This window comes from Rhincodon typus, chromosome 17, assembly GCF_021869965.1.
Source record: "Rhincodon typus isolate 14 chromosome 17, sRhiTyp1.1, whole genome shotgun sequence".
In the NCBI taxonomy this organism is placed as follows: Eukaryota; Metazoa; Chordata; class Chondrichthyes; order Orectolobiformes; family Rhincodontidae; genus Rhincodon; species Rhincodon typus.
The window spans coordinates 23,621,038-23,646,517 of record NC_063348.1 but is presented as its reverse complement, the minus strand read 5'-3'; the positions used below and the strand labels follow the sequence as shown (position 1 = coordinate 23,646,517).

The window sequence follows — 25,480 nt, the reverse complement described above, 5'->3', positions numbered from 1 at the left end:
CGGAACTTGACCATCTATACTTGAGCCATGGCACATAAACAAGATCTTCCTGCACTGTTAATAACTTTTGTGATTCTTGGTTGTGTTGACATGAAAGACTATTTTTTTTTCTTCTAAAATATAATGCAAGTGCAAATAATTTGGCTCAAACGTTTGAAAAATACTGAAACAGTCCCAGTGTGTTTGTTAAGCTAATGTTTTTTGTATCATTGTATCAGAGAATCACAGAACCATTGTATTTGCCCATAGAATTGTCCAATTAATCACACTCTCCTGCTTTCTCCCTCCATCCCCACAGTTTCTTTCTGAAAGCGACTAAATGTGCTGTACCACCTTTCAAATGCTGTATTCCAGATCACAGTTAATCTTTGTGTTTAAAAACAAATCACCTCACTGCTACACTAACAGCGTTTAAGCATCCAGAAAGGAAAGCAATACCACTGGATGGATCACAACAAGTTCCGTCAGACCCTACAGGAATCCAGAGTTACTTTACTAAATCTGCATAATGTTATAGGAGACAATCTGATTAGAGAGGGAAGTGGGACACAAAGAGCTCAAAGCAAAAGCTGAAAATAGATGTGTGATTAGTTTCTCCAGGTACCATGGTGATCTCAACTGTTGAACAGTTCCCACAGATCTATTGGGATTATAAATATTGTATTTAACCACAAAGTTAATGTTGGTTTGAAAGCACAGATGCCTAATGGTAGTTGTTTTAAGCTCCACTCATTACAATTTAACTCGAAAATCTCTGCTATTGTAACAGATTAATTAACTTTGAAGAAATGGAAGCAATAAAAGTTGCTATAAAATATCTTCAATACTGAACCTAAGGAGGCAAAAAGCAGTGCTTCAAAATTGTAGCCCACACAGTGAAGATTGATACTGCCTCTAATACCGAGAGAAGCCATCAGTCAGTGCACTGCTGAGACATGGGATTTCCATGGCAACCTTTCAGTTTTCCACTCCATCAGTAAACACTGCGATGTAGCAATCCTTGAACAACATTTAAAAACAGGCTATTCTATAGTTATTGCTTTTCAATATTCAAAAGGACATTTATCATGGATTTCTTTCCACTAATAAACCAAAATTTTTACTCGGATTCAAGTATAAGTGAACGGTAAAGATCCATATGAAACATGTCAGAGGAACATTGGCTTTTCAACATTCAAATTCTTGATTCATTTCAACAATATTATCTTCTGTACACATTTCCAAACAAATTTCTTAATGAACAAAACTCCAAAATTTTGATTACACCTGATTTACCTCAAGTTTTTACTGGTATCCCCAACCCAGAATACTTTAACATTTCTTGAACCACTGATAGCTGATAATCCTTTGTGGCATTTACTATTTTCTTACAGATTACTATTTGTGACGGGCGTCATATTGCATGTTCTTGTTGGAAGTTTAATTGAAATTCCATCAAATCCATCTTTATTTGATACCCTAAAGGTGAAACATAAAGCTGGATCTTTGTGTTTTGTATCCAATTAAATGTCACATGCCATGTATAAAAATAATTAACCTGACCTTAGACCTGTTTTTATTTTTTGATGAATTGTTTTTTATGACATCACTGGCACACTTCTCTACATTTAATTTCCCTAATAATTTTTCACTTTTTTTTGTGTCCGAGTCCTGATTTCTGCACAAAGGATTCAGCCTGGGCTTGATGATAGCACTTTCACCTCTGTGTCTGAGTTTCGACCACATAATCTAAGCTGTCAGTTCATTGTGGGAGTGCTGTCTTTCAAATGAGGTATTTAATCAAGGCTCCCACTGCCACCTCAAGTCAGCATAAAAGAGCTCATGGTGTTGTTGAAAGATGTCATGGGATGTTTTCTCTGGTATCCACACCAATATTTATCCTTCAACCAACGTCACTAAAATAGATAATGTGGTCATTTGACTCCCTGCTGTGGGATTTTATAGTTTCCAACTTGGCTACCTTTAAAGACTGTGCTTTAAGAGTGCCTCATTGGCTGTGAAGCTTCGGGATGTCTTTGGGATGTCTTTGGGACATGAAAGGTGCAATACAAATTGTCAATTCTTTCTTGAACATCAGTTGAGGTTTGTAATTTATGTTCTTAGTGAATACGTTGCCATCTTATTGCGAGTAGTGAAACAATACCGCTTTGGGGAAGGAACAAGCATTCCTACTTCCAAGATACCTTTCCCTGCTCAATATGAGAGCAACATTAAAGTTGTCTGTATCTGAGAACATGATCCTTATCCAAAAGGACATGCAAAAGCAATTATTTGTGAAGACAATACTTAATATAAAGGAGAAAGATATATCATTGATTTAAAAAGGTTTCCACAGACCTAGCAATGGCAGAAATAAGAAATGAAGAATGTAGCTGCAGTGAAAATTGGGTTCCCATGAGGACTTTTGTTTCTTTTGAAACAGTCAGAGAAGCAAAAAAAGCAATTTACCCCAAAAGATTCAAAAGGTAATTGAATAAAAATTCATGCTATGACCACCATTTGCTTCCTCCTGCCCTCCCGTTCCCCATTCCTTCCACGGACTTTGTGATGATCCCTCACTCAGTTAACCCCTTCTCCATTTATAATTCCGGGATTTCCTTTGCTTTTTGCCTCAATTCTTTGTATATTCACCCACTGAATAATTCAAAGATATTGAAAGGCATTTAAATTTAGACACATTTTGGTGCTTGGGTTCAGTTGATGCAGCCACTGATTAGCAGCAAGAGTTTTGTTTGAAAATTAATGCGTTTTCTTCAGGAAATGGAAGGGTAAACAAACTGGTTGAATGGCGGTGAGTTATTTTTCCTCCCAACATGATTGGAACTTAAAAAATATTCCTTGCAGGGGCAAATATAACGTTACAAAGAAGTCCTTTCATTGTGTTTGTTTTTAAATCCATTAACTTGTCTGTAGCAATTTTAATGAGGCAACTGTTTGGAGCATAGAGCATTCCTCTGGCAGATAGCTGAGGCCAGATGCTGTGCTCCTTTGATGTTTTCTGTCAGTGTTAGAGCAGATGATCAGGTCCTCTGGGTTTCACTGAAATACAAGTTTTCTGTCAGACCACATCTGTTTCATGGCTTCAAATACAGATGTAAATGTATCTCTGCATTAAACACCTCCAAACGAAAAGTACTAATCAATGTAATCCCTTCAGAAAGGGTAATAACGATAACTATGAAGTAGAATTGCATCTACTTGATGGAACAGTTAACAAACAATTATTGTTAAGTAATTTGAATTGTCACTACTTATCTGAAAGACAATGCTAAATAACTTACTTCAAGGAGCAGCTGAGCTAAAGCTGGTAACTGTAAAAAGTGTATACTGTATATCTTGCACCTTGTTTTATAACAATATAATTCAAATTGGAACTTAGCTACAATGTAAGTAGAACATTGGCTTGTCAATTACTGTTTGTTAGAAAGGGTTTGGAGGCATGTTGCACCTAATATTTACTCAACATTAGGAAATAGTAATGCACTGTTTTCCATCACAAACCTGCCTGCAAAGATTTGCCCTTCTTTCTCAACAAGTAAATGCCTTTATATTGATGGTTGATAATGTGAGGGAGAGTTACCGAATCCTAGTGATAAAGTTCCCATAGTAGATGCCATTTTTGTAAATGCACTCAATTCTTTGCAGGATAAAATTGCCATAGTAATATGTATATTTCAATACTAAGCAGATGAATAGGCCTGTAGTCTTAATAGTGCTTGTATTTGTGATTAGCATCTTCCCTAAGATGGTATGACCCATTTAAATTATTTGAGACAGAGATGGCTTAGGTAGCCCAATGAAAAATTAGTGGAAGTTATGAGCAGGTTAGAATGCCAACTTCAGCATTTCATATTGTAATGAGTTTGGCCCTGGACCACTACCTGATCAAGATTGTTTATAAAGCAGGCCATCACCTATCTATTTCTTCTTGAATTTTTGAGAGCTGTATCTTTATATAAACATGAGCAATATTTTATTCCCATAGGTAACTGTCCTTACAATATTTAAAACACATACCACTGGTGGCAACACCTAGCAGAAGCATAACAAGTTTTTCAACCCACAGGCAGATATACTGGAAATCACTCATGGTATTTTTTAAACAGATTAAATGAAATGAAATGAAGGCATCCAAAACATTGTGTTTTTTTTCTGAACAACAGTACTAGGTTTTTTTAAATTATAAATTTGATTTTGTAGATTATACTGCACTCATTGTTTTTAATTGAAAAAACATAAGATTGGTGGAAAAAGATCATTTATTTTTCCAGTACACTGATTTTTTTTTTAATGGTATTTTGGGATAGAGTTAATTCACTTAAAAGCAAAATAACGTAGATGCTGGAACACAGAGTGCTGGAGAAACTCAGCAGATCTGGCAGCAGCTGTGGTGAGAGAAACAGAGTATATATTTTGAATCCAGTATGACTTCTTCTGAATAAAAACCGAAAGAACCGTGGGACGCTGTAAATTGGGAACAAAAACAGAAGTTGCTGGAAAAGCTCAGCAGGTCTGGCAGCATCTGTGAAGAAAAAAAATCAGAGTTAACGTTTCTGGTTCAGTGACCCTTCCCTTCTGTTTTTGTTCATGATTTCTTCTGAACTGGACAATTACACAGATGCTGCCAGACCTGCTGAGTTTCTCCAGCATTTTCTGTGTTTATTTTGGAATTAATTCACTATTGTTCTGGCGATTATTTAAAGTAGGTGCCAATATTATTGTGGCCTTAAACAGTGCATGTTGCTGTTATTGATGATCCCATCTATCCTTGAACGTATGACCACTGTGCCTATTTCCTATGCATGGTTCATTTGTATTATGATCTAGCATTTGATTCCCATCCCTAGTGTGGAACTTCATCCACACCAATTGGCTCTGCTCCCAGTTGCTGTCATCTTGCCTGGAATACAAATACAAGAATTCCCTCAGGAAGTGTAGCTGGATGGCAAAGTACTAAACCTCTACAACAGTTGTAATCAAGTTGTTCATAGATCTCATTAATAAATGGAACAGGGCAATATGAGGAGGACAAAGGCAATGTGTCCATCATTTTTCCAACATTCAAAACCCATAAGTCTCCAATTTTCTCTGAAGGTGAACAAGTGATCAGGAAAATAGAATTTCCATTCACAAAGTGTTCTCGATTGCTTGTGATGTGGAGATGCCGGTGTTGGACTGGGGTGGACAACGTCAGAAGTCACACGACACCAGGTTATAGTCCAACACGTATATTTGAAATGACAAGCTATCAGAACACTGCTCCTTCGTCAGGTGAAGTGCTTCACCTGATGAAGGAGCAGCACTCTGAAAGCTTGTGATTTCAAATAAACCTGTTCTACTATAACCTGGTTTCGTGTCAATTGCTTGTGTTGGAGGGGAAGGTCACAGATACTACCTACAGTCCAAAGCAAGTTTGTTGCAAATAGAGAATTGAGAAACATTATGTCTATAGATACTCTGATCGTGCTCACCCAGGAAATCAGATTTCATTATTGGCAGGGGAGGACAAGACACAAGTCAGCAAATGTCGAAGAAGGTAAGTTGACAGTTCAGTATCGGAATCATGTTTAGGGCAGATGATTAAGATTTTGGATTCTAAACATGAATTGAGCCCTGAGAAACTGCGTGGAAGAGGCATTGAATGGTTTCAGGCTGAATCAATGCATCAGCTGACTTCTCCCAGTGCCATAGTATCAGTGTTTGATGAGGGCAGACTCAGCATCAGTCTACATTTATGGGTACAGAAAGTCGGTTGGAACATCAGAAGAGAAAAGCAAAAATTGATTCAAGAAAGACTTCCAATTGTGCAGGATCTTTCATGATCTCAGGACATCTCAAAGTAGGAAACACATCTGTCACTTTGAACACAGCAAATTTACATGACCAGAAATGTGGTGGTAATAAGATCATCTGTTTAGGGCCTGTTTGTTGAAGGTTAAATATTGATCAGTCACTGACGATAGCTCCATTCCCTTTTTGTTAGAGGGCAAACAAAGACTAAGTTTAATAGTTCATCCAAATGATGGCCATCTCTGAAATCACTGCAATGCATAGGTGTGTGAGCATGGATTATGACCTGTGAAGACTGAGTAGAGATGGTCAACGTGGCTTTGTGCATGGGAAATCGTGTCTCACAAACTTGATTAATTGTTTGGAAGAAGTGACAAAGAAGATTGATGAAGGCAGAATGGTAGACGTTGTCTATATGGACTTCAGCAAAGCGTTCTGCAAGTTTCTGCATGGTAGACTGGTTATTAAGGTTAGATCACATGGGACCCAGAGGGAGGTAGCCAATTAGATAGAAAATTGGCTTAAGGTAGGAGACAGAAGTTACTGGTAGAGGGTTGCTTTTCAAACTGCAGGCCTGTGATCAGCGGTATACCACAAGGATCAGTGCTGGATCCACTGTTTTTTGTCATTTTATATAAATGATTTAGATATGAATAGAGGAGATATGGTCAGTAAGTTTGCAGATGACACCAAAATAGGTGGTGTAGTGTACAGTGAAGAAGATTATCTCGGAGTACAATGGATCAGATGGGCCAGTGGGCTGAGGATTGGCAGATGGAGTTTAATTTAGACAAATGTAAAGTGTTGCAATTTGGTAAGGCAAACCATGGAAGGACCAGGGGTACAGGCGCATAGTTCCTTGAAAGTGGAATCGTATGTAGACAGGGTAGTAAAGAAGGTGTTTGGCGCACTCGCCTTGATTGGCCAGAAAATTGAGTAGAGGAGTGGGAATGTCATGGTGCAGCTTTACAAGACATTGGTGAGGCCAGTTAGAGTACTGCATACAATTCTGGTCACCCTTCTATAGGAAGGATGTTTTTAAACTTGACAGGGTGCAGAAAAGATTTACAAGGATGTTGTTTGACTTGTATGGAGAGGCTGAATAGGCTGGGGCTTTACTCCTTGGAGAGTTGGAGGCTGAGGGGTGACCTTATCGAGGTTTGTAAAATCATGAGGAGCATGGATAGAGTAAATAGCCAAGGTCTTTTCCTCAGGTGGGGGGAGTCCAAAACTGGGGGATATAGGTTTAGGTGATAGGGGAAACATTTAAAAAGGACCTGAGGGGTAACTTTAACATGCAGAGGGTGGTGCAGAAAGGAAACGAGGTGTTAGAGAAAGTGGTGGAGGCGTATACAAATACAAGATTTAAAAGGCGTTTTAATGGGTACATGATTAGAAAGGGTTGAGAGGGATATGGGCCAAATGCTGGCAAATGGGACTATGTCAGATTGGGATGTCTGGTCAACGTGGATGAGTTGGATCGAAGGGTCTGTTTCCATGGTGTGTGACTGTATAAGTGGGACTCAGAACCATAATTATCGTAGTCAAAGTCAGGAGTACTCCTCACTGAATAAAGGCTGCAATTAAGAAAGACCCATTTTGGTTCTTAATGCTTTTGTTTCTAATGTTACTGTTTTGGATTAGGAAACATTATTTAATTTCAGGTATTTCAAAATGACTGTACGTGTGTGCTATGTACATGTCTCAGATTCTACAATCAGTATTAATGAACACAAACTCATAGTCATTGAACTGTTTTCTGTTCAGTGGTGAACAAAAGTCTCCAGCTATTCATAGCTTCCCACAAGTCCGTTTTTGTTTTGCATTGGAACATATTATGATTTTGAAGCTCTTTTGACAGAAGAAGCTGTAAAGAAGGATATTGGACAATGGAATTAAGAGAGAGAAAAGTGAATATAAATACTCTTGTTTAAATCTGAAGCAATAATTAAAATCCAAAGGAATGAGACTACACACTTGTTAATTTTCAGTGCCAGAAATATCATTTGGCAGAACTTGTAGTTTACTGAGGACCAGAGCAACTAGAACCCTGATTTATTGTTAACAACACATTACACTTAATAAAAGTGAGTGCTTATAGCATTGCTTGTTTTTAAATGATAAAGCCCAAGCCACTGTATAATAAAATTAAGACTGTCTTGAGTAGTTTGTTGATAAGTGTGATTGTCAATGGGGCAGTGAGCTTGAAAGGAGATCTTTTGCCCGTTATATCTCTGTATTTGATTGACTGTTTTCATGTGGCGCTAGCACTGGGTTTCAATGATACTACACTTCCCAACCATAACTAATAATGTTCCTGTTGTTTTGAATGAGATTTGCATATAACCTTTGGCTCATTTTCTTGGTAAATGATTAATTGAGGCATTAAATGAGGAGATTGTAAGATTCTGAAAAACCCTACTTAGGTTCTGTGATCAGTCTACAGATAGCTACTGACAGGCTTGCAACATATTAATTTACGTAGTAAATAACATTGAGACGTACTGTGGAATTAGCATAAAATTATTTCTCACAAATATATCCATGAATTGGCTTAAGGATCCCAGCTGTGGAATCAAGAGCTTGAGTCTGATCAGACAATAGTAGAGAGACTGTCTTCTGATTATTAAATAGTGTCATAACTGGCAAACAGTTTAGATTTAAGCACTTCACAAAGGCATCCCATGGAGATGGAACAGAAATGCACATAAACAAGCATGGACACTTTAAACAAAATGACTGAGGGAAATCGGAATCAAGTGTTCTCATTTTGGCACTACAGTGTGGGATTTATTTTGCTCTAGAACTGGACCACCATTTATCCTTTCTGTTCATTTCTTTATTCCTCTGATTTATGGCTTTTCGGTTATATATGGAGAAAAATTTTAAACTAATGAACAAGTCAGCTGAAAGCATACGTATTAAGTATGATCTGTTCACACAATAATCCGAAACACATCCTGAAGTTGTTCGGAACGAGACTATCCACTGGCACAGAATAGCATTATTTTAATGAGAAATTGGCATAAAGCTTTGAAGAAAAAGTAAACATTTTACTGTGTCCAGGACACACAGATGCTTTGGTTTCAAAATTTAAGATGGGAATTATCATTAGAGATATTGTTTTTCGTTCCTTAGCAAACTCATATCAAGTTCCTCTCTTCACTAATTTGACAGAGGCTTAGCCCACTTATTCCAAATAGATTAGCGCCTTTGTTGAATCCGTGGAGAGAAGATTTTGATGGAGCTTTTTAATCATTTGTTCTATAACATCACTGAGTCATTCACAGTCACTGTTTTCTTTATGATAAGATTTAAAGCAGACAAATTGTTGTATTACGTTACATAATGTGTTAACAAGCCAATTTTCATTGTAAACTTTGAAGAACAAGGATTGTTTAATTATTAATCATTCCAATAAGTTAATCATGTATATCTTTTAGTGCACTTGTCCCGTCAAGACTTGTTAAGCACGTTGCTGTTGATGTATTTAGAATTTCAGAATATCTGTTAGTTGGTTTTATTTTGCTCTAATGTTCTATTGCCCTGGACGTTTATTCCATTTGAGGCTAATGTACTTTGCTTGATTCTGAAAGATGAGATAGTCAAGCTTTTGAACTGGTCTATGTTGTTCTTTATCAGGCTACATGAACTGTAATTGAAGCTTTTAATGGCATTTACTTGTTAGCTTTTGTATTGTCTTGTAGGGCTCTCTCTCTCTGTCTCCTGTACTAGCAGGCTAAGAACTGGTAGACATTATGAGTGAGAAATGTTTCTTGCTAAAGTGGCAAATAGGTCTTTGGCCTTGAAATTGCTGGGACATGAGTGAGTGGTGGATTGGTTAGAGATAGTAGGAACTGCAGATGCTGGAGAATCCGAGACAACAAGGTGCAGAGCTGGATGAACACAGCAGGCCAAGCAGCATCATAGGAGCAGAATGCTGCTTGGCCTGCTGTGTTCATTCAGCTCTGCACCTTTTGGTGGATTGGTTAATTACTTTCCAGTAATTTAGGGAACATCATCTCAGCTGGATATGATAACTTTGAATAAGTCTTTTGAACTAAATGCCACGTGTGACATGAAATATACTATTTATTTGAAATTAGCATCTCTCAGATAAATATAGAACTGAAAAAAACTTACTTTTTAAACTGAAGTTTAAACATTCAAGGAGTACAATTTGTAATGATGTTAGTTTTCCTAGTTTTCCCCTGGCCCATGATTTAGTTTTACATGTAGCAGCTAGCCTCTGGTATTTTGCCCAAGTGTTATCCTTGATCTGGGCAGTGAGTGTTGGCTGGATGTTTTGATCACAGGGAGAAGGTGAGGATGAGGGAGTGGGGTTAACACAATAGAATTTAGTCCAACCTCTCTCAACATCAACATGCACAATTTCTGGCAGCGAATCAGGAGGAAAACCCTTGGTGTCCTTTGTCCAAATATAATGTGGGCCCAGCATATTTTACTTAACTTAAAATCAACCTTCAGACTTGTGACTCAGTTTCACATCAATACTTAGCAAATGAGCCAGTAAGGAGCAGAATTAAATTAGGTGAAAGATGATGGCAGCTTTGAAAAATACTCTGGGCCTGCAGATTAAATTTATGAAATGATTTCAGTTTTATTAAGTCTTTGTCCAGCTTGAAAGGTACCTGCTGTAAAAGCTGTTACAAACATTTTTCATGCAGTTTAACCTTGGTTATGCAGAAGCTAAATTAGAATGAGTTCTGAGGAAGGGTCACCGGACCCAAAACGTTAATTCTGTTTTCTCCTTCAGAGATGCTGCCAGACCTGCTGAGTTTTTCCAGCAACTTTGTTTTTGTTCCTGATTTACAGCATAAGCAGTTCTTTTGGTTTTTATTTAGAATAGTTTCCTGTTTAGGGTAATTGGAAGAGTTACAGAAAATAATTAGTTAATGAAAACATTTTTGGTCAGTAGCCTGAAAAGTATATCTGTCACTAAAGAGGGTGGTTCAGACAATAGGCACTAAATGCCTTCAAATTTTTTTATGATGAATGATACCAGTCAGAGCTGCATGGACTCATTGCAATCCAGTTGTGTTCACTGAAGTCTCCAGATACTGTAAATTCCTGCAGTACCAAACTAATGGCCTATTATTGGGAAAACCTCTTGTCTGGGGGAGGGTTAAATTTCCCATTTTTTTTATCTCCCATTTTCTCTACATCCTCCTCCTCCTCCACCTCTTATCTAAGACAGGCCAGGAAGTCCTGATTTTAATTAGAAAGAATTAAGAGAGTTGGGAATGTCGGTGTTGAAGTGTGTGTGAAGTCAATAGTTGTAATTGTGTTGTTTGAAGCAGCTAAAGTATTTCTCAGCAACATCCCTTTTTCCAGTGAGACATGGTCCCCCCTTCCAGCATCTTCAGTGCTCTCTTCCATTCTTTCTATCAACTAATTCCATTCAAATAGAAAAAGTGAGACTCCAAAGCCACTTTCAAACGAAAACTAAATTGCAAGAAGTCTTTTGACTTGATCATTTCCAAACAAACCAATTAACCAAAAAAAAAGTTGTGATTTCAAAGGCTCAGTGGTGACATGCTTCTTCTTTCAGGCGTTTGTGGCTATGGATCTCATTTCACTTCTCTCGTGACCCATTGTTCATCTGTTTGTTTGTTCTTTCTTTCTTTCTGTTTGTGTACCCAGGCAGCCCATTGAGTAACTTCTTTGACGTAATTAAACAACTTTTTTCAGACGAGAAGAATAATGGGCAAGTAGCTCATCCATCAGCTACGCCAACCAAACATGGCACAAAACAGCAAGCAGAGTGATCCTGATGCTATTGACTATGGTTCTAGAGGACACTCTAAATTTCCAGCTGGGAAAGAGAAGGCAAAGATGGTGCCAAGTATTGGGACACAGGACCAACCTTAAATCCATTTAGAACTAGTCCCGTGTTCTGAAAGGAAGTAAATAACAGACTGCTTCGGTACAATGTCCATAGACAGATTTTGTATGGCGGAATGATTGTGTATAACTGAGGATTAGCACGTGCAACCCCTCTCTACAACATTTTGTTTCCCTGTTTTTGCTGCTCTCCTTTTTATGATGACCTGATTTATTTCCACTCTACTGCCAGGAATTGTCCAGAAAACTTGTTAAACCCCATCTGGTGAACACTATGGCTGCGGATATTTGTCGAAGGAAAGGCAGCTGATGTCTTGGTGCATGTGGGAACCTGGCGCCCTAATGACGCTTAACACTTGACCAATCAAGAGCTGCTGCATCCCGGGAAAGGGAACAGAAATCCTGGGAGAGACTGACACCCTTCAGCAGCAGGTTATCCACCAGAGCGGGGATGTGGGGGGTGAATTGAACAGCACCACCACAGCAACATCAGCTCCAGCAGCCTCAGTGGACTCTTTCTTTGTATAAGCAGGACTTTGGTGAGACTGCTGCTGATGGGTAAGAAATCAGGGGGTCAGACAATACCGCAGCAATGAACTAAAGCACGAACAAGTGTAACAAACTTGCCACCTTGTACCACCCCTACTTTATGTATAAATTCTGTTTGTCTAGTTGTGACACCTTGTTTAGCTGTAGAACAAAACAGATTCAAACACTGTGTTGCCAGTTATAAGTTTGTCAGTATTATTTATTTTCAGGGTAATATATATGTGTATATATAAATATTTTATTCATTTCACAATGGCACCATGTTCGATTGAATCATGTTGCTGGTTTACTATCATGGGGTGGGGGGATGGTTTGACCACCCACTGCTGTAAAAGGCTACATTTATTGTGGGCATTTTATATATTTTTTCCCCTTTCTGTTCTTATTTATTGAACCCCAGTAATTTATCAGCAGAACGTCTAGGTGTATGAATGTTGTCTTTCATTGTGAATGACTTATAGAGGCAACACTTACTGTATTAAAGGAAAAAAAAATATTTTGTCCAATTTATCAGAGCTTTGTGAACAATATTAACTTATTCTGTCCCGATTCAAGGAACTTGTAGTATATGTTTAAAACAAAAACAGTACTTTAAGAATGTAGAATAGCAGTAGTGTCTGAAATGATTATCTTATATTGCTATTTGTTAGTTTCATATCAGTGTGCGTGTTCCACAGGTAAAATTATTGGACCAGTTCTTGTACATAAGTAAATCAACAATGGACTTTGAAACACTGGAGGTTACTGTTATTGAATTTATCTTGTATAACTGTGTGCATGTCAGACATGGTTTTTTCTTTGCATGATGTTGCTGTAATTGTTCTCATAACGCTCTGTCCTCTTTCTTGCTCTCCCACGTGCACAAACGAATGCTTCCTTGCACCGTACCTCTGCAAAATGGCTGGAGTACAACATGGATGATACAAGCAGGAAGGGGAAGAAATAAAGCAATACTTATATTGATATCCTTCCTATTTTGTACTTGGGGAAAAAAATTACTTATTTAACAGACAAACTATCCAATGTACCCACCCAATTCCCCCCTCCCCCTTCCCCCTTGTAATATAACTGTGAGCAACTTCAGTGCAAGATCAATAAATTCATTCAATTCCAATCATTTTGTGTGTTTGTATTTTGCTGATGACCATTAGATAGTAGAATTACTTTAAGGGCCGCTGTAAAATGTCACTCACGTACCATAGAGTTTCAGCAGATCAAAAACAGTGTCCAGAATTATGAGCATGTAGCATGTAGCACAGTTCTGATAATTTGTAATTTTAGTAAGAATAAAAATGCCTGCTGGATTAAACTTGGACTGAAAGTGAAAAAATTTAAAAATCTAAAACTAAAACCTCAGCACAGCCGCGATCTCCGAGTCTAAGTGTAAGGTTGTCCCCAGTGGAGATTTGAGACTAGTGGCATACTATAGATAAATGAGTTTAATACTAACTACTTACTATTTCTGGCAGATGATTTTACACAATACAATGTTTGTTGAAAATGTAACTTATGTAATTAATGTAACTATTTGATTTATGGTTTATTGAGCAATTCATTTCTGTCTTCAGGTGCCAGTTCTCAGGTTCCTTTCCCCATTGGGGGAGTTGTATTATACAGTGAAGACACATTCTGCTTTGCATCCACATATTTTACGTAACTCCAGAGTGAAGCTGATTGAATTAAATGTGGTCATATGGTCTGAAATCAGCTTCAAGTGTATTCCTTCAGCCTTATGGCCCTCATCAGTATAATTGAAACTGTGTGAAGCCACAGGAAAGAGGTTTCCTGGTAGGCCTAATTTAACATCTTCTCTGGATTCTCCATGCTTTGTGAAGAAAGAAGGTGGGACCTGATGACTGCATTCACTTTCAAGGTATGCTTTGTGTTGTCATCACATGCATTAATATGTACTTGTTCACAGTCACATTATATCTGCATGTTATGGTACATACAAAAAAGCGATCCATCCCAGTAAAATGAATAATATTTCCTAAGATGTTCTCTAATTACTTCTATATTCTGTGATACATATGTGGAGAATTTCAAATTTTGCCTTTAAACAAGATAGTGATGATTGATATATGGTGATATGACACTGGTAATTCATTCCTGCAGTACAAGCTTCTTGCTACATTAATGTGTGCACTTTAATTTCATAACTCTCCTGTAGGAAGCGATAATGATGTGTTTGTAACATCCTGGCCTAGATTAATTTTAAAAATGCAGTAATTTCCATATCATCTCTTTGTCTTCTTTGAAATAATACAATTTCTCCAGTACATCAGTCCCTTAAAATCAGGGACAAAAGATTGCGTCTTACTCAAAAAGTAAAAGCTTACTGCCTTCTTATATTTCACAGTTTGTTTCCTACTATTAAAAATCCACTGTTATTTCTCTGGATGGTGATATCTCTAGCACGTGGCCTGAAATTTGGACCCCTCTTACATTTTTTTTTGTCATGCACCATCCAGTGAAAAATGTTTCAGCAGATGGCTGGTTAAGAAATGTTACAGGAACAATAACATGATTGTGCTGTGATAGGTTACTGAATTTATTTTAGTGTAATGATAAAACTTAATTTTGAAGAGGGACAGGAGGGAAAAGGGGACAGACCCAAAAAGGCCCTCATTCCAGAGGAGAAACTGTCCAGAGAGGAGCAATGATGGAAGCTCACAAAACGAAGGGAGAGCAGGGGGTCACATTGCCAACCCTGGAAAGTCTTTCAGAGGATGCAGAGATGAATTGTCTGGCCCCTGTAACCCAGGTAATCGATTGTGAGTGAAGTGCTTGGTCCATTGGCCAGATTCAAGCAACTGCACTTGGCTCAAAGTACGCCTAGAAACCATTATACAATGTATCATTCAATTAGAGTGACATTGAATGGGGAAAACCGAGCCATTGTTGAGAAGTTCTTAAATGAAGTCTTTGGAAAAGCTATTCTCACTGGTCAGTAACTCCTCCTCAGAATGGATGTGTAATTGACTAATGAATTTTAATACAGATAAAATGTGAGATGGAGAGTATTGGCTATTGGACACATTGCAGGCAGTGTGTCTCCCTGTATGCAGGTAGCCAAAGGCAGTTGAGAATGTTATGAGCTGCTGTCATGATATGCCAGTTCCTAAAAAAAAAGCGTTGCTTCTGTAAGGATCAGGAGGCAACCCAGTGACAATAACACTGAAATCGACCACAGCACTGAAATTCTTCATCAGTGGCTCTCTCCAGGGCTGTACTGGGAACATGCATGTATCACAGTCAACCACTCCCAAACACAGCAGGGAGGTTACCAACGTCCTGTTCACAAAAGCAGGTTGTTCCAATCGCGGTAGACAGAGAGAGCCGGGCTGCTGGAGCAGGGCAGGATTTCCTGCGAGGGTGGCTGGCTGTACCCATAGTGCTGAGGGCTCACTGGCAGCAGAAGCAGGGAAGGGGTTTCGCCCACTGTACATACAGCTGCTCTGTGACCACAGCAAACTAATCCTTCAGGTGTGCATTCCAACCAGGGATCTCTCAGTATCCATCCTCGCCTACTCACAGGTGGCAAGTGTTTGCTCTCCAGCATCAGTTTGCCCCTTGGTGCCAGGATACCCATAGGAGACCTGGTTAATGCCACCAGTGCAAAACCTGTAAAGTGTAATCAAGGAAAGGTACAATGCTGCCCAAGCCTCACCAGGGCAATAGCATAGCTGATTGCTGAACATGAATTGGACTGCAGTGCTCGGTGAGTATCCAGGACTATTGAGGTGTGCTGCACACTGATCACCCAACAGAGGGGAAAGGAATTTACAAAAGGGGAGATGCAAGAGTCAGGTGTCTCCTCTGGTGGGGAGGAAGGGCAAGAGGACAATACCCCTGAGGGAGTGAATGATGTCAATGCAATGGCAAATGCCAGGGCAATAGAGCGATGGTCAGATAGGCCTGTGGCACTATCGTCATCAGTTCATAGGCCAAGTGGGGCACTGCAACATCTCCATGGCACCACAGGTTGTTAACCTCTGGTTGCTGGGAGCCTGGGGTTGCATTGTACAGTTATTTTAGTGGATGCAGTAAGATTGATGTTTTTACCATAACCTTACTGGGATTGAATTCCTGTTAGGTGCCAATCTGAACACACATCCTACTGATGCTCATTGTAATGCTTGGAAAAAATCACTAGCATCAGTGTCAGGATGACCAGAGCTCATGCTGTATAACATTAGAGCTGTCATCATATAACATTGTATAGTCCTATCAGCTTTGGCAGGAAATTGCTGCAGGCCCTTGCCACAAGCCAAGCCTTATGCATGTTATATTGGAAGCCACATACACATGTAATTTGGCCAAGAGTGACTCATCACTGAAATAGTTTCCAAATGGTGACAATGCCTTACAAAGAGTTCCATCATATGGACACCAGTAATAAATGCAGTGACTTGGCTGCAGATACTGCTCAGACAGCAGCCTCAAAGGACTGAGATTTGGGCAAAGCCCTGCCTATTGCACTGCCAGCTGGGTTGTAGGCCCACAGCAGTATGAATACTGCCAAAACCTGCAAGTGTCTGGATACTCAAAGATGTCACTACTGATGATGTGACATCATAAATCCTGTTTTTTATAAATCCTGTTTTTGTAGACCTGTATCAGCCAAAACTGATCAGCAACAAAGTGCACTGCCATACATCAATAAAGTGTAATTAAATATTTATAAATCTGTTTCAGCGGTGGTGAATGGACAGCTGTACCATATCTTTATCATATAACTCCTTAATCTTTCATCTCCTATCACTAGACCTGGGTACAGTCATGACATCCCCAGCAGGTTACCCAACAGGTGGGCCCTGTTGACAGAGATGATACTGGCAGCCTTCCCTGATGCTCTGAGGCCTAAAGGGTTCCAGCCTGCTAAGGGCCTCTTGTAACCACCTGCTGGAGGTGATGGGGTCACTGTCAGAGGGGAGATTGGGTGCAGGGCACTGCTGGAATTCTCTGGGATTGAATTCCCCAGGGTGTCATGCTGGTACTCACATGGCCTTATTTTCCCTCTCGCTCTGCCATAGATGTAGTGTAACCATGGCTGGAGCAATGCAGTGCAGTTCTGAGAACAGATCACCATCCTTTCCATGGAGGCTCAGGCTGGAGACCTGACAGCGGTCTGAACTTGAACAGACCAATGTGCCGTTTATTCTGATCTGTGTATGGCCTCCAGATGTTCACTCTGCCAGATATTCCCTCGCCAGTCTCTACCTCTCCAAGAGTTTGTTTTAGCTGAATCCAGAGGCTTGTTCAACTGCAGGAGCATCAGTTAGGGTCACGTCTGCAGCATTTCTCCAAGTGGCAGGAACCATGGCTGTCTCAGCCTCCATCAGCTGTGGGCATGTGAGCTGCCAGTGGTGTGCTCACCGGATTATGAGGCCAAGCAGGAGAATGCCATGACAGTGTACCCTCGGAGTCAGCATCCTCAGGTGAGGTGGAGCTGGGCAAAAGTTGTCTTGTCTTTTTGTTATTTTTATTTGATTTGTTGCAAGGACCAGCAGCGGAGAACACACAGAATGAGCTGACTGTTTGTTATGCACAATCACTTTTCTCAACAATGTTTCAGGTATTACTTCTGTATGGCCATTTGTCAGAGCTTGGGTGGGGATATCCATATAGGATGGTTGTGAAGCTTCCTCTTTGTGAAAGCTCTGTACCTGTCCTCACCAGTAGCTGGGGCCAGGATTCTGATCTCTGGAATGTCTCACCGAGCGAGTCTGGCAAAGCTCCTGCCTGTCAGAAGTGTCATTCACCTTCAGACAGACCGAATGACAAAGTGTCAGCCCAATGAACCTGGATGCCTATGTCAGCTCCTGAGAGCTCCCCAGTAAGTGTTTGACACCCACACTCTCCTACAACTGGGACAACACTCACAGGATGGGGGTGGCTGCTCCAGTCTACATTTTTCATCAGATAGGGAGGCATGTACCCCAAGCTCCTCTCTGACAGCCCTCTGCACTTGTATATTGCACTGCTTGATGCACTTATGAGTGGTCACTTTGCAGCGACTACACAGTGCTACCTAAACTGGCAGAGTGTGGCACCACATACATTACCCCTTACTGGAACCTCTACCCATGCAGCCTTGGTCAGATAGGAATGCCTACGTGCCATTCCTGAAACACAGGTACTGCCAACTTTCCCAGATGGTCTGAGGAGGACCTGCAGTGACACATTTCTGAATTGTATGGCTACTATCAGTGATCACACACCAACAGGTGGGGAGGGGGAGTGACAGCAGTGCAGTTCCTGAAAGCTGCTCAGACGGTGAGACAGTGAAACTGATGCTGCTGACTCAGATGGAAGAAATGCTGGTCTGGGTACCAGAACCTTTGACCCTGTGAGGCAGTGGCACCATGCCCCTGCTGTGCGGTTTGCCATGCTCCTCACATATGCATCGTTGTTTGCTGCATGATTGCACATGGTCAGCTGTCCTGCACCAAAGCAGTATGTTGCTCACTTCCTTTCCCACGGCCAGCAACTCCTCCACTACTAGAAGATGCCAGCATTATTTTAATTTTCCTTTTCACAGATTAAAAACTTATTTGTAAAAGAAAAAAAGCAAATAACAGTGGAATGCACAATTTGTAAACACCAGTCCAACAGTTGCATGAGCCCAGACACTCCTATCCTGTTTCCTATTGCCTCACTGACACTGTTTTTTGTGTGTTTTATACCATATCCTCTCCGCTGTCATTTGTTCATATTTATTTCAGGGAATGTGAATGGCACAGGTAAGGCCAAGCTGAATTTTCCTTGACAAGATGATCATTGCACTCCGTCTAAGCTCACATTACTTGCTGTCAAGGTATAAAATGGAAGGAACAAGGATCGAGAAGTAGGAGGGTCTTTGGCAGTGAGATAAAGAGCCATGAGGACTGGGACACGGATCTGGATAGGATAGGCTGGAGCCAATAGTTCAAGTCCAGGGTGGGGGGGAGATAGCAAGAAACCAATGCCTGATGCCAAGTACAAGAAAAAGTGTGCAATTGGGCAATGCTGGACACAGCTATAAAAGCAGATATGCATTTTTTTAAAGCTACAAGATCAGGAGGCTAACTTTATGGCAGAATGAACATGGTGTTTACTGAATTAAAATGTTCCTGAATTAAAATTCCTTTGCCAATAGAGGACAAGGCTGAAGGTGCAAAATGTAAAGGAGTTCAGTAGCAGAATAGGGAACAGCTGAATCAGGCTTGTATTGAATCATTTAATCCTGTACTGATTACAGCACAGAATGTGACCATTCAGTCCATTGTATCCATTGTCAGGTCTCTGCGAGAGCAAATCACCTCTTCCTTAGAGAAGATCCGGCAAGTCACAACCAGTGGGGCCTGGAGTCCAAAATTCCAAGCAACGAGAAGGCAGGAATGGGAATGAGAATGGTGGGGACTTCCAGAGGTAGGGACAGGAATGATGGGAGTTTGGGGAGATCTGCAGGGAAGTGATGAGAGCTTGAGGAGGTGAGGAATTGAGTAGTGGGAGATTTGGGAAGGTGGAGAGGGGAGTGAGGAGGTTTGGGGAAGGTGGGGAGTTGGGAAGAGGAGTGACTGGGGTTTGGGGAGGTGGGATGGGATGGGGAGGTGGAACAGGAGTGATGGGGATTTGGGGAAGGTAGGGAGGTGGAGAGAAAAGAGATGAGGTTTGGGAAGGTGGGGAGTGCTGGGGGTTTTGGATGATGGGGGTTTTGGTAAGGCAGGCCGGCAGTGATGGAACTAAGGGTGGGGTCTTAGGTCCAGATGAAATAGTCAAAGAGGAAGACTTGGTTTGAACTGAAAACTTGAGAGAAGAATTGGAATAACACAATCTCCAATTATATTTCAAAGTAGCAACAGAAAAACAAAACAGCAAGTAAAAAGAAAGTTTCTTTTTCAACACCTCGCTACTCAGAGAGGTTGAAATTGCATTGTGCTGCTAAGGCTCTGCATCTCCATCTAGTGGTAAGTTGGACATGCTCTGTGACAGAAACCCTCATTTCCCACTTTCTAATGTGAAAGCTGATTGAAGTGTCATCTGTAGGCATGACAGGGGATAGTGACAGCTAACTGCTGGCATCTGACATGGATAAACATCTGTTATGGGATTTTTCAGTCTCCAAAATTCAGCCACTGTACGTGTGCTTCTTTTAATTTATAGATTATTTAATGTATTACCCATCACAGAAAGATTAAATGTTCACTTTAAAAGTAATCCCTGTCTTCACACTCTGTCTTTGTTGTTCTTGTTAAACCACTTTTTTGATCTCTGGCCAAAGCTAACAGCAGTGTTACTAGGGTCAGATGGATAATTTGTGATAATAATGCTGAGATTTATTTGCAAAAGAGGTGATCCTCTTTATTTGGCTTTATGCTCAACACCATGGGTTTTCTGATGAAAATCTTGAACTAAATTGAAATTAGTAAGTTTATTTTTATGACACGTCAAATGAAAGACTATGGTGGAAGTGTTATTTAAACAAATCCAGTTCTGTTACAGAAATGGCAGATGTGAGGAGCAAAACTGAGACTTATTTTAGAGGCAACACAGTTTTATTGGAGGTTAGTTGGAAGAACAACTTGTAAATCTGGATGTGAATAGGAAAGACAAATGCAAATATAGTTTGAAGTGAATGAAAATATAAATGTTAAAACAGTGGTTTGAGAATCAGATTTGTGTATTTATAAATATTTTCAGTCCTAGGTGAACACATTCAAGTGACAAATTCTCATTTCTGAAATCATTAGCAAGTTCCTATAAATAGCTTGTATTCAGTATTAACAATACCTCAATTTTTCTTAATTGGCAAAATGTATTATTGATTCTCGTGGTATCTACCTAACCTTACAGATATTTTCACAAAAATTATCGACGATACTACTAAATGATACTCACTGACAAAAATACAGACAGGTAAACTGAGCAGAGACCAGGCATTGGATTCCTAGCCTCTGCTGGGCCCAGCATTGGAAGTAAGGCAGAAACTAAAGATGATAGCCCCTCCAGCAGGTCATTTCATGGAGGTGTGATAGAGGTAGCTGAGTAGCAGGACACCTGGGCCATGTGGTGCATAGCTTGCCACAGTTCACTAAGGACCGCTTCAGCCCAGATAAAGGAACTCGGGATTCCATAGGCAGCAGCAGAGGCCAGTGTATCTGCCTTGTTGCAGTAACAGCTCAGACCACCCTGCAGAGGGGTGCACTATCACAATCTCCTCCAGCCCTGCCCACCAGCCTCCACCGATACCACACACAGCTGGCCTAACTAGAAATCCCACTTTTACATTTAAAGTTGGGAAGAGGACTCCTTCATCTTGAAGCACCCTCTTCCTCACTTTCATTGCAGCCTCCAACTTCTTTCGAAATGGAAGTTCTCTGACTGGCCCTCCAGTGTCAAGACTTAACTGGACAGTGAGGCCATCTCCAGGCTCAGACTTCTACTCCCCAACTATATTATACAGTTTCAGCTCGGAGAGTCGGATTGTGGCTGAAGGGCTAATTAACTGCAGCGTTTCAGGGCAAAGTCTAGGAGAAGTTGGGTAGAGAGGGCATGGCCCTTTTTTTTTAATACCAATAGCTGCCAAATAGCTATACATGTTGAAAGCTCTGGGCTGAGTGAGTGAATGAGTGGGCGGATAGAATGGCAGCTGACAGTGGAGTGGGAAGATGGGGTTGAAAGATTGGATCAAGTTAGATTGATGAGTTGATTTGACTGTGGTGTTCAAATTCAATGATTTGAAGATTATGTATCACAAAGTTATACCTTGATTATTTTGGATATTTTGCTGACTTATACAGGTACCATCATGGAATTGAGATTATTTTGCTGTTTAGGAATCTTCAATAAGGTCTTTGTAGTCTTGTTCTTCCAAAACCAGCTGGATCCTGGTCCCGTATCACCAAAATGACGAAACTGGTTTATTTTAGACAATGAGGAAAAATGCCAGTGTTGAGTTCATCCATAGAATAGAACATTTTGCATGAATTTTAAAACATAAAATATGGATATTATAAAGAAGAGTGGCACTAGACACCAGACCGTCCTCTCTCGACCTGCATTTTTGTTTGTAAATGAAGGTAATTGTGAATGGGATACAGTTGACATACCCAATGTCACAATCTTTACTAATCTGTAACAAAACTCTAAAGACAGAATGGCATAGTTCTTTGGAAGATCAGTGCTCAATTAAAAAGCTGATCACTTGAATAAAATAGAGAAAGACTACAGGTTCTTAATTCCAGTTCCCTGGCATAAACAAGTGTCTGAAAGCGAGAGAGAGAGAGAGAGTTTGGAGTGAAGGTTCATCCTTAATTAATCCTGTTTTTTTGCTATCTTCAGACAGGATTTCTACAGCAGATTGAAGGCAAGATGACCATGTGAAGTTCATTAATAATTGATTATTATTTCCCGAAATTCAGAGATTGCGTTTTTATCGCTTATCTAAGAATTTACCTTAAAAAGTTCATAAAACACTTTTTGTTTGCTGTGTGCGAGCAGATTGGAGGGTAAAATTCCTCAGATGAAGAACAGGCAAATGTATGCTTTGCTCCAAAATTATTGAAAAATGAAAATGAAATCATGAGAAAATGTAGATTTGAAAGTTGTAGTGTCTGAGGATGTTTTCTATTGGATAATTGTATCCACTGAGCTGAACTAGTGTTATTAACTTCAGAGCAAAATCAGTACAAAAATGAAACATCCAAATGTTCCCAGGGCTGATCATAGATTTGCTATGATGCTAAACCTGCTGTTTACTGTGCGAATAAAAGTGTGTCTATCTCTCTAAGCATGGTCTTTATGTTCTTATGTATACCTGGAAAAGTATATGTTTATTAATCACATTTGAACCCAGCTGGCACTTTTTAAGATATAATTCCCTTAATATTCTGACAGGTTATGTGCTCCATTATGGTGTTTGCAGATGTTTCTGATAAGAGCATGGACTATTACCTGGTTAGTAATACCTATGAATGCCCAGCAAGTGGCACTCCCAACTTACACATGAGCATGAATTAAGCAGACACACTGGTCGATATGCTATTACAGGTTGGCAGCCTTATTTTGTCTTAGAAATGGGGATAGAATATTAATAATGTTTGGTAAAATGGAGAACTGTGAAAAGGCTGTAGTTGGAAAATCCCCTGTTGCCAAGGTACTAAATTCTGGATTTGCAGCCAGTCTGTTCCAGTTATTCAGGAAGACGGTTACAGCAAGACACAGGCAAGGGTAGATTTGGAGGCAGAAAACATTTGAAGTTAGATGTAATTTGAATTTACTATGATGATAAGGGTTTGATTGCTCAGGATTGAAAATGATGCTGAAATTGTGGAACAGCCTGGTTCAACCAGAAACAGTGGTTGGACTGGGAGTAGAAGGAGGAGTTGAGATTGGTTAACTTCCTTTGGTATTCACAAGGTTTAACTAGAGGAAATTGTGGTTCATTCCAATACTGAAGGTTAAGCAAGCAAACAACTGGGATAGTGGAGAGATAGAACTAGATGTTGCCATCTTACATTGGAAACTGATCCTACGTTTTCTGACGTTGTTAATGGATCTCATATGTAAATGAGGTGAATGAAAGGGGCAAATATGAATCCTTAGGGGATCCCAATAGGTAACATTACAAAGGTAGTTTTACCATTTCATTAGGCATATTAATATTTCAAGAAAAAATCTAAATGCCTAACACTTAGTCAACAGAACTACTACTCAAGATTTTACTTAAAAAAAATCCAGATTTATTAATCCAAAAGAATTAAACAAAATAAGTTTAACTCTATAGTTTTTCCCTATGATTTATTCCAGATCTAATTTCTTCTTTCCACCAAGATCCTGTTATGAAATTTTGAAGCTTTATTCACTTTTCCTGGGAACAAACCAAAGAGGTACAGCACACCCCTCCAGAATTTAATACCCATTAGAATTCCAGATATTCTTTCAAAGTAAGATTCTAAGTGGGTCATTCCATTAGCTTTTTGGCTCTGCAACCATCATCTCTACATTACTGACCTCATGACGGTGGACACCTCAGCTCCCTGGTCAGGTTGACAGTAGATATCCAACCGTCTTCTCACAGCTTTGCAAGCCAACGCTCGTGATTTTTGTTACTAGGCTCTTTGAGGACCACTCAACAGATTGCATCCTCCAGCTTGCAAATTACAGCAAATCTTTCAGCTACATTTCCATCATGAAATGTCTTCTCAGCAAACGTTCAAGGCTACTCTCTGATTCTGTAACCCAAATAAAGTTTAGAACTGTCTTTCCCCCAACTGTTAGACTTTAGCACATTTTAAGGACATAAAACAATAGACACTGGACTCCACCAAACATTTCAGAAGTGGGTTATTTGTTGTTTCTTTCACTACGAGCTCTTGGAAGATAAAAACGTTACTGTTTTAGTGCATTAAACTCAAAGCAGGTGATCCCATTTCCTACAGTTAAAACATTAATTCATAAAGCTAAAAGTCATATTCTCACACATGAACGATAAACACAATTTTCACAACATTGGGAAAAAAAATCCATAGCTCTGGCTATAATTGAGTAAGTAAGATGAGAATCAAATGAGGCAGTCCCATTGAGCTGGTGCATGGTGGTGGGTGGTGTTGTCGACTATGGCAGAGGCTACAGAGTAGGAGAGAAGAAGGCAGGATAGTACTCTACAGTCAGAGAGGAATGTAATTTGTGGCTTTAATTTTGAGGTGTAAACGGCTTAGTTTCAATGCCTACAGGAACCTGATTGCAGTGAACTTCCTGGAAGGATGAGAATGAATTTTGAAAGTGATAACATGATTAAAAAAAAAAATGCTTTGAAGTAGAAAGGGAGCTTGGAGGTGAGATCATATTTTGCAAGGAGCAGTTGAGGGTGGGAGGATGAGTGGGTTCAATGATGACAGTTTTTAAACTTATTTCCAGTTATCCCAAGATGATAGTTGGGCCAGCTAATAGTCAACCAAGCTGGTTTCAGACTGAAGTCACATTTTTACAATCTATTCATGGGATTTGGCATGGCTGGCTAGGCCAGCAGTTATTGGCCATCCATAATCACCCTTGAGAAAGTGATAGGGCGCTGCCTATCTTGAACCACTGCTATCCATGGTGAGGTAGGTATGCCCACAGTGCTGTTAGGAAGGCAAACTGTTAAGGACATCAGATTTAGTTCCCCAACAGGTATTAGTGAACTTTGTTAGGTTTTTATGGCTGACTGTCATAATCACTAACTCTGATTCAATTTCCAGATTTTAATATACTGAATTGAAATTTAAGACATGGTGGGCTTTGAACTCAT

General features: G+C 39.9%; 1 protein-coding gene across 1 annotated transcript in view; it reads left to right on the top strand.

Annotated features, from left to right (window-relative positions):
* The window catches only part of LOC109936291 (serine/threonine-protein kinase BRSK2-like), an 839,320-nt gene extending 827,446 nt beyond the window's left edge, over positions 1–11,874 (top strand). Inside the window, 2 exon segments of the mRNA XM_048607321.1 lie at positions 11,455–11,561; positions 11,563–11,874. Of these exon segments, the coding sequence (XP_048463278.1) occupies positions 11,455–11,561; positions 11,563–11,682 (227 nt within the window). The 3' untranslated portion in view covers positions 11,683–11,874.
* Positions 11,875–25,480: the final 13,606 nt, after the last annotated feature.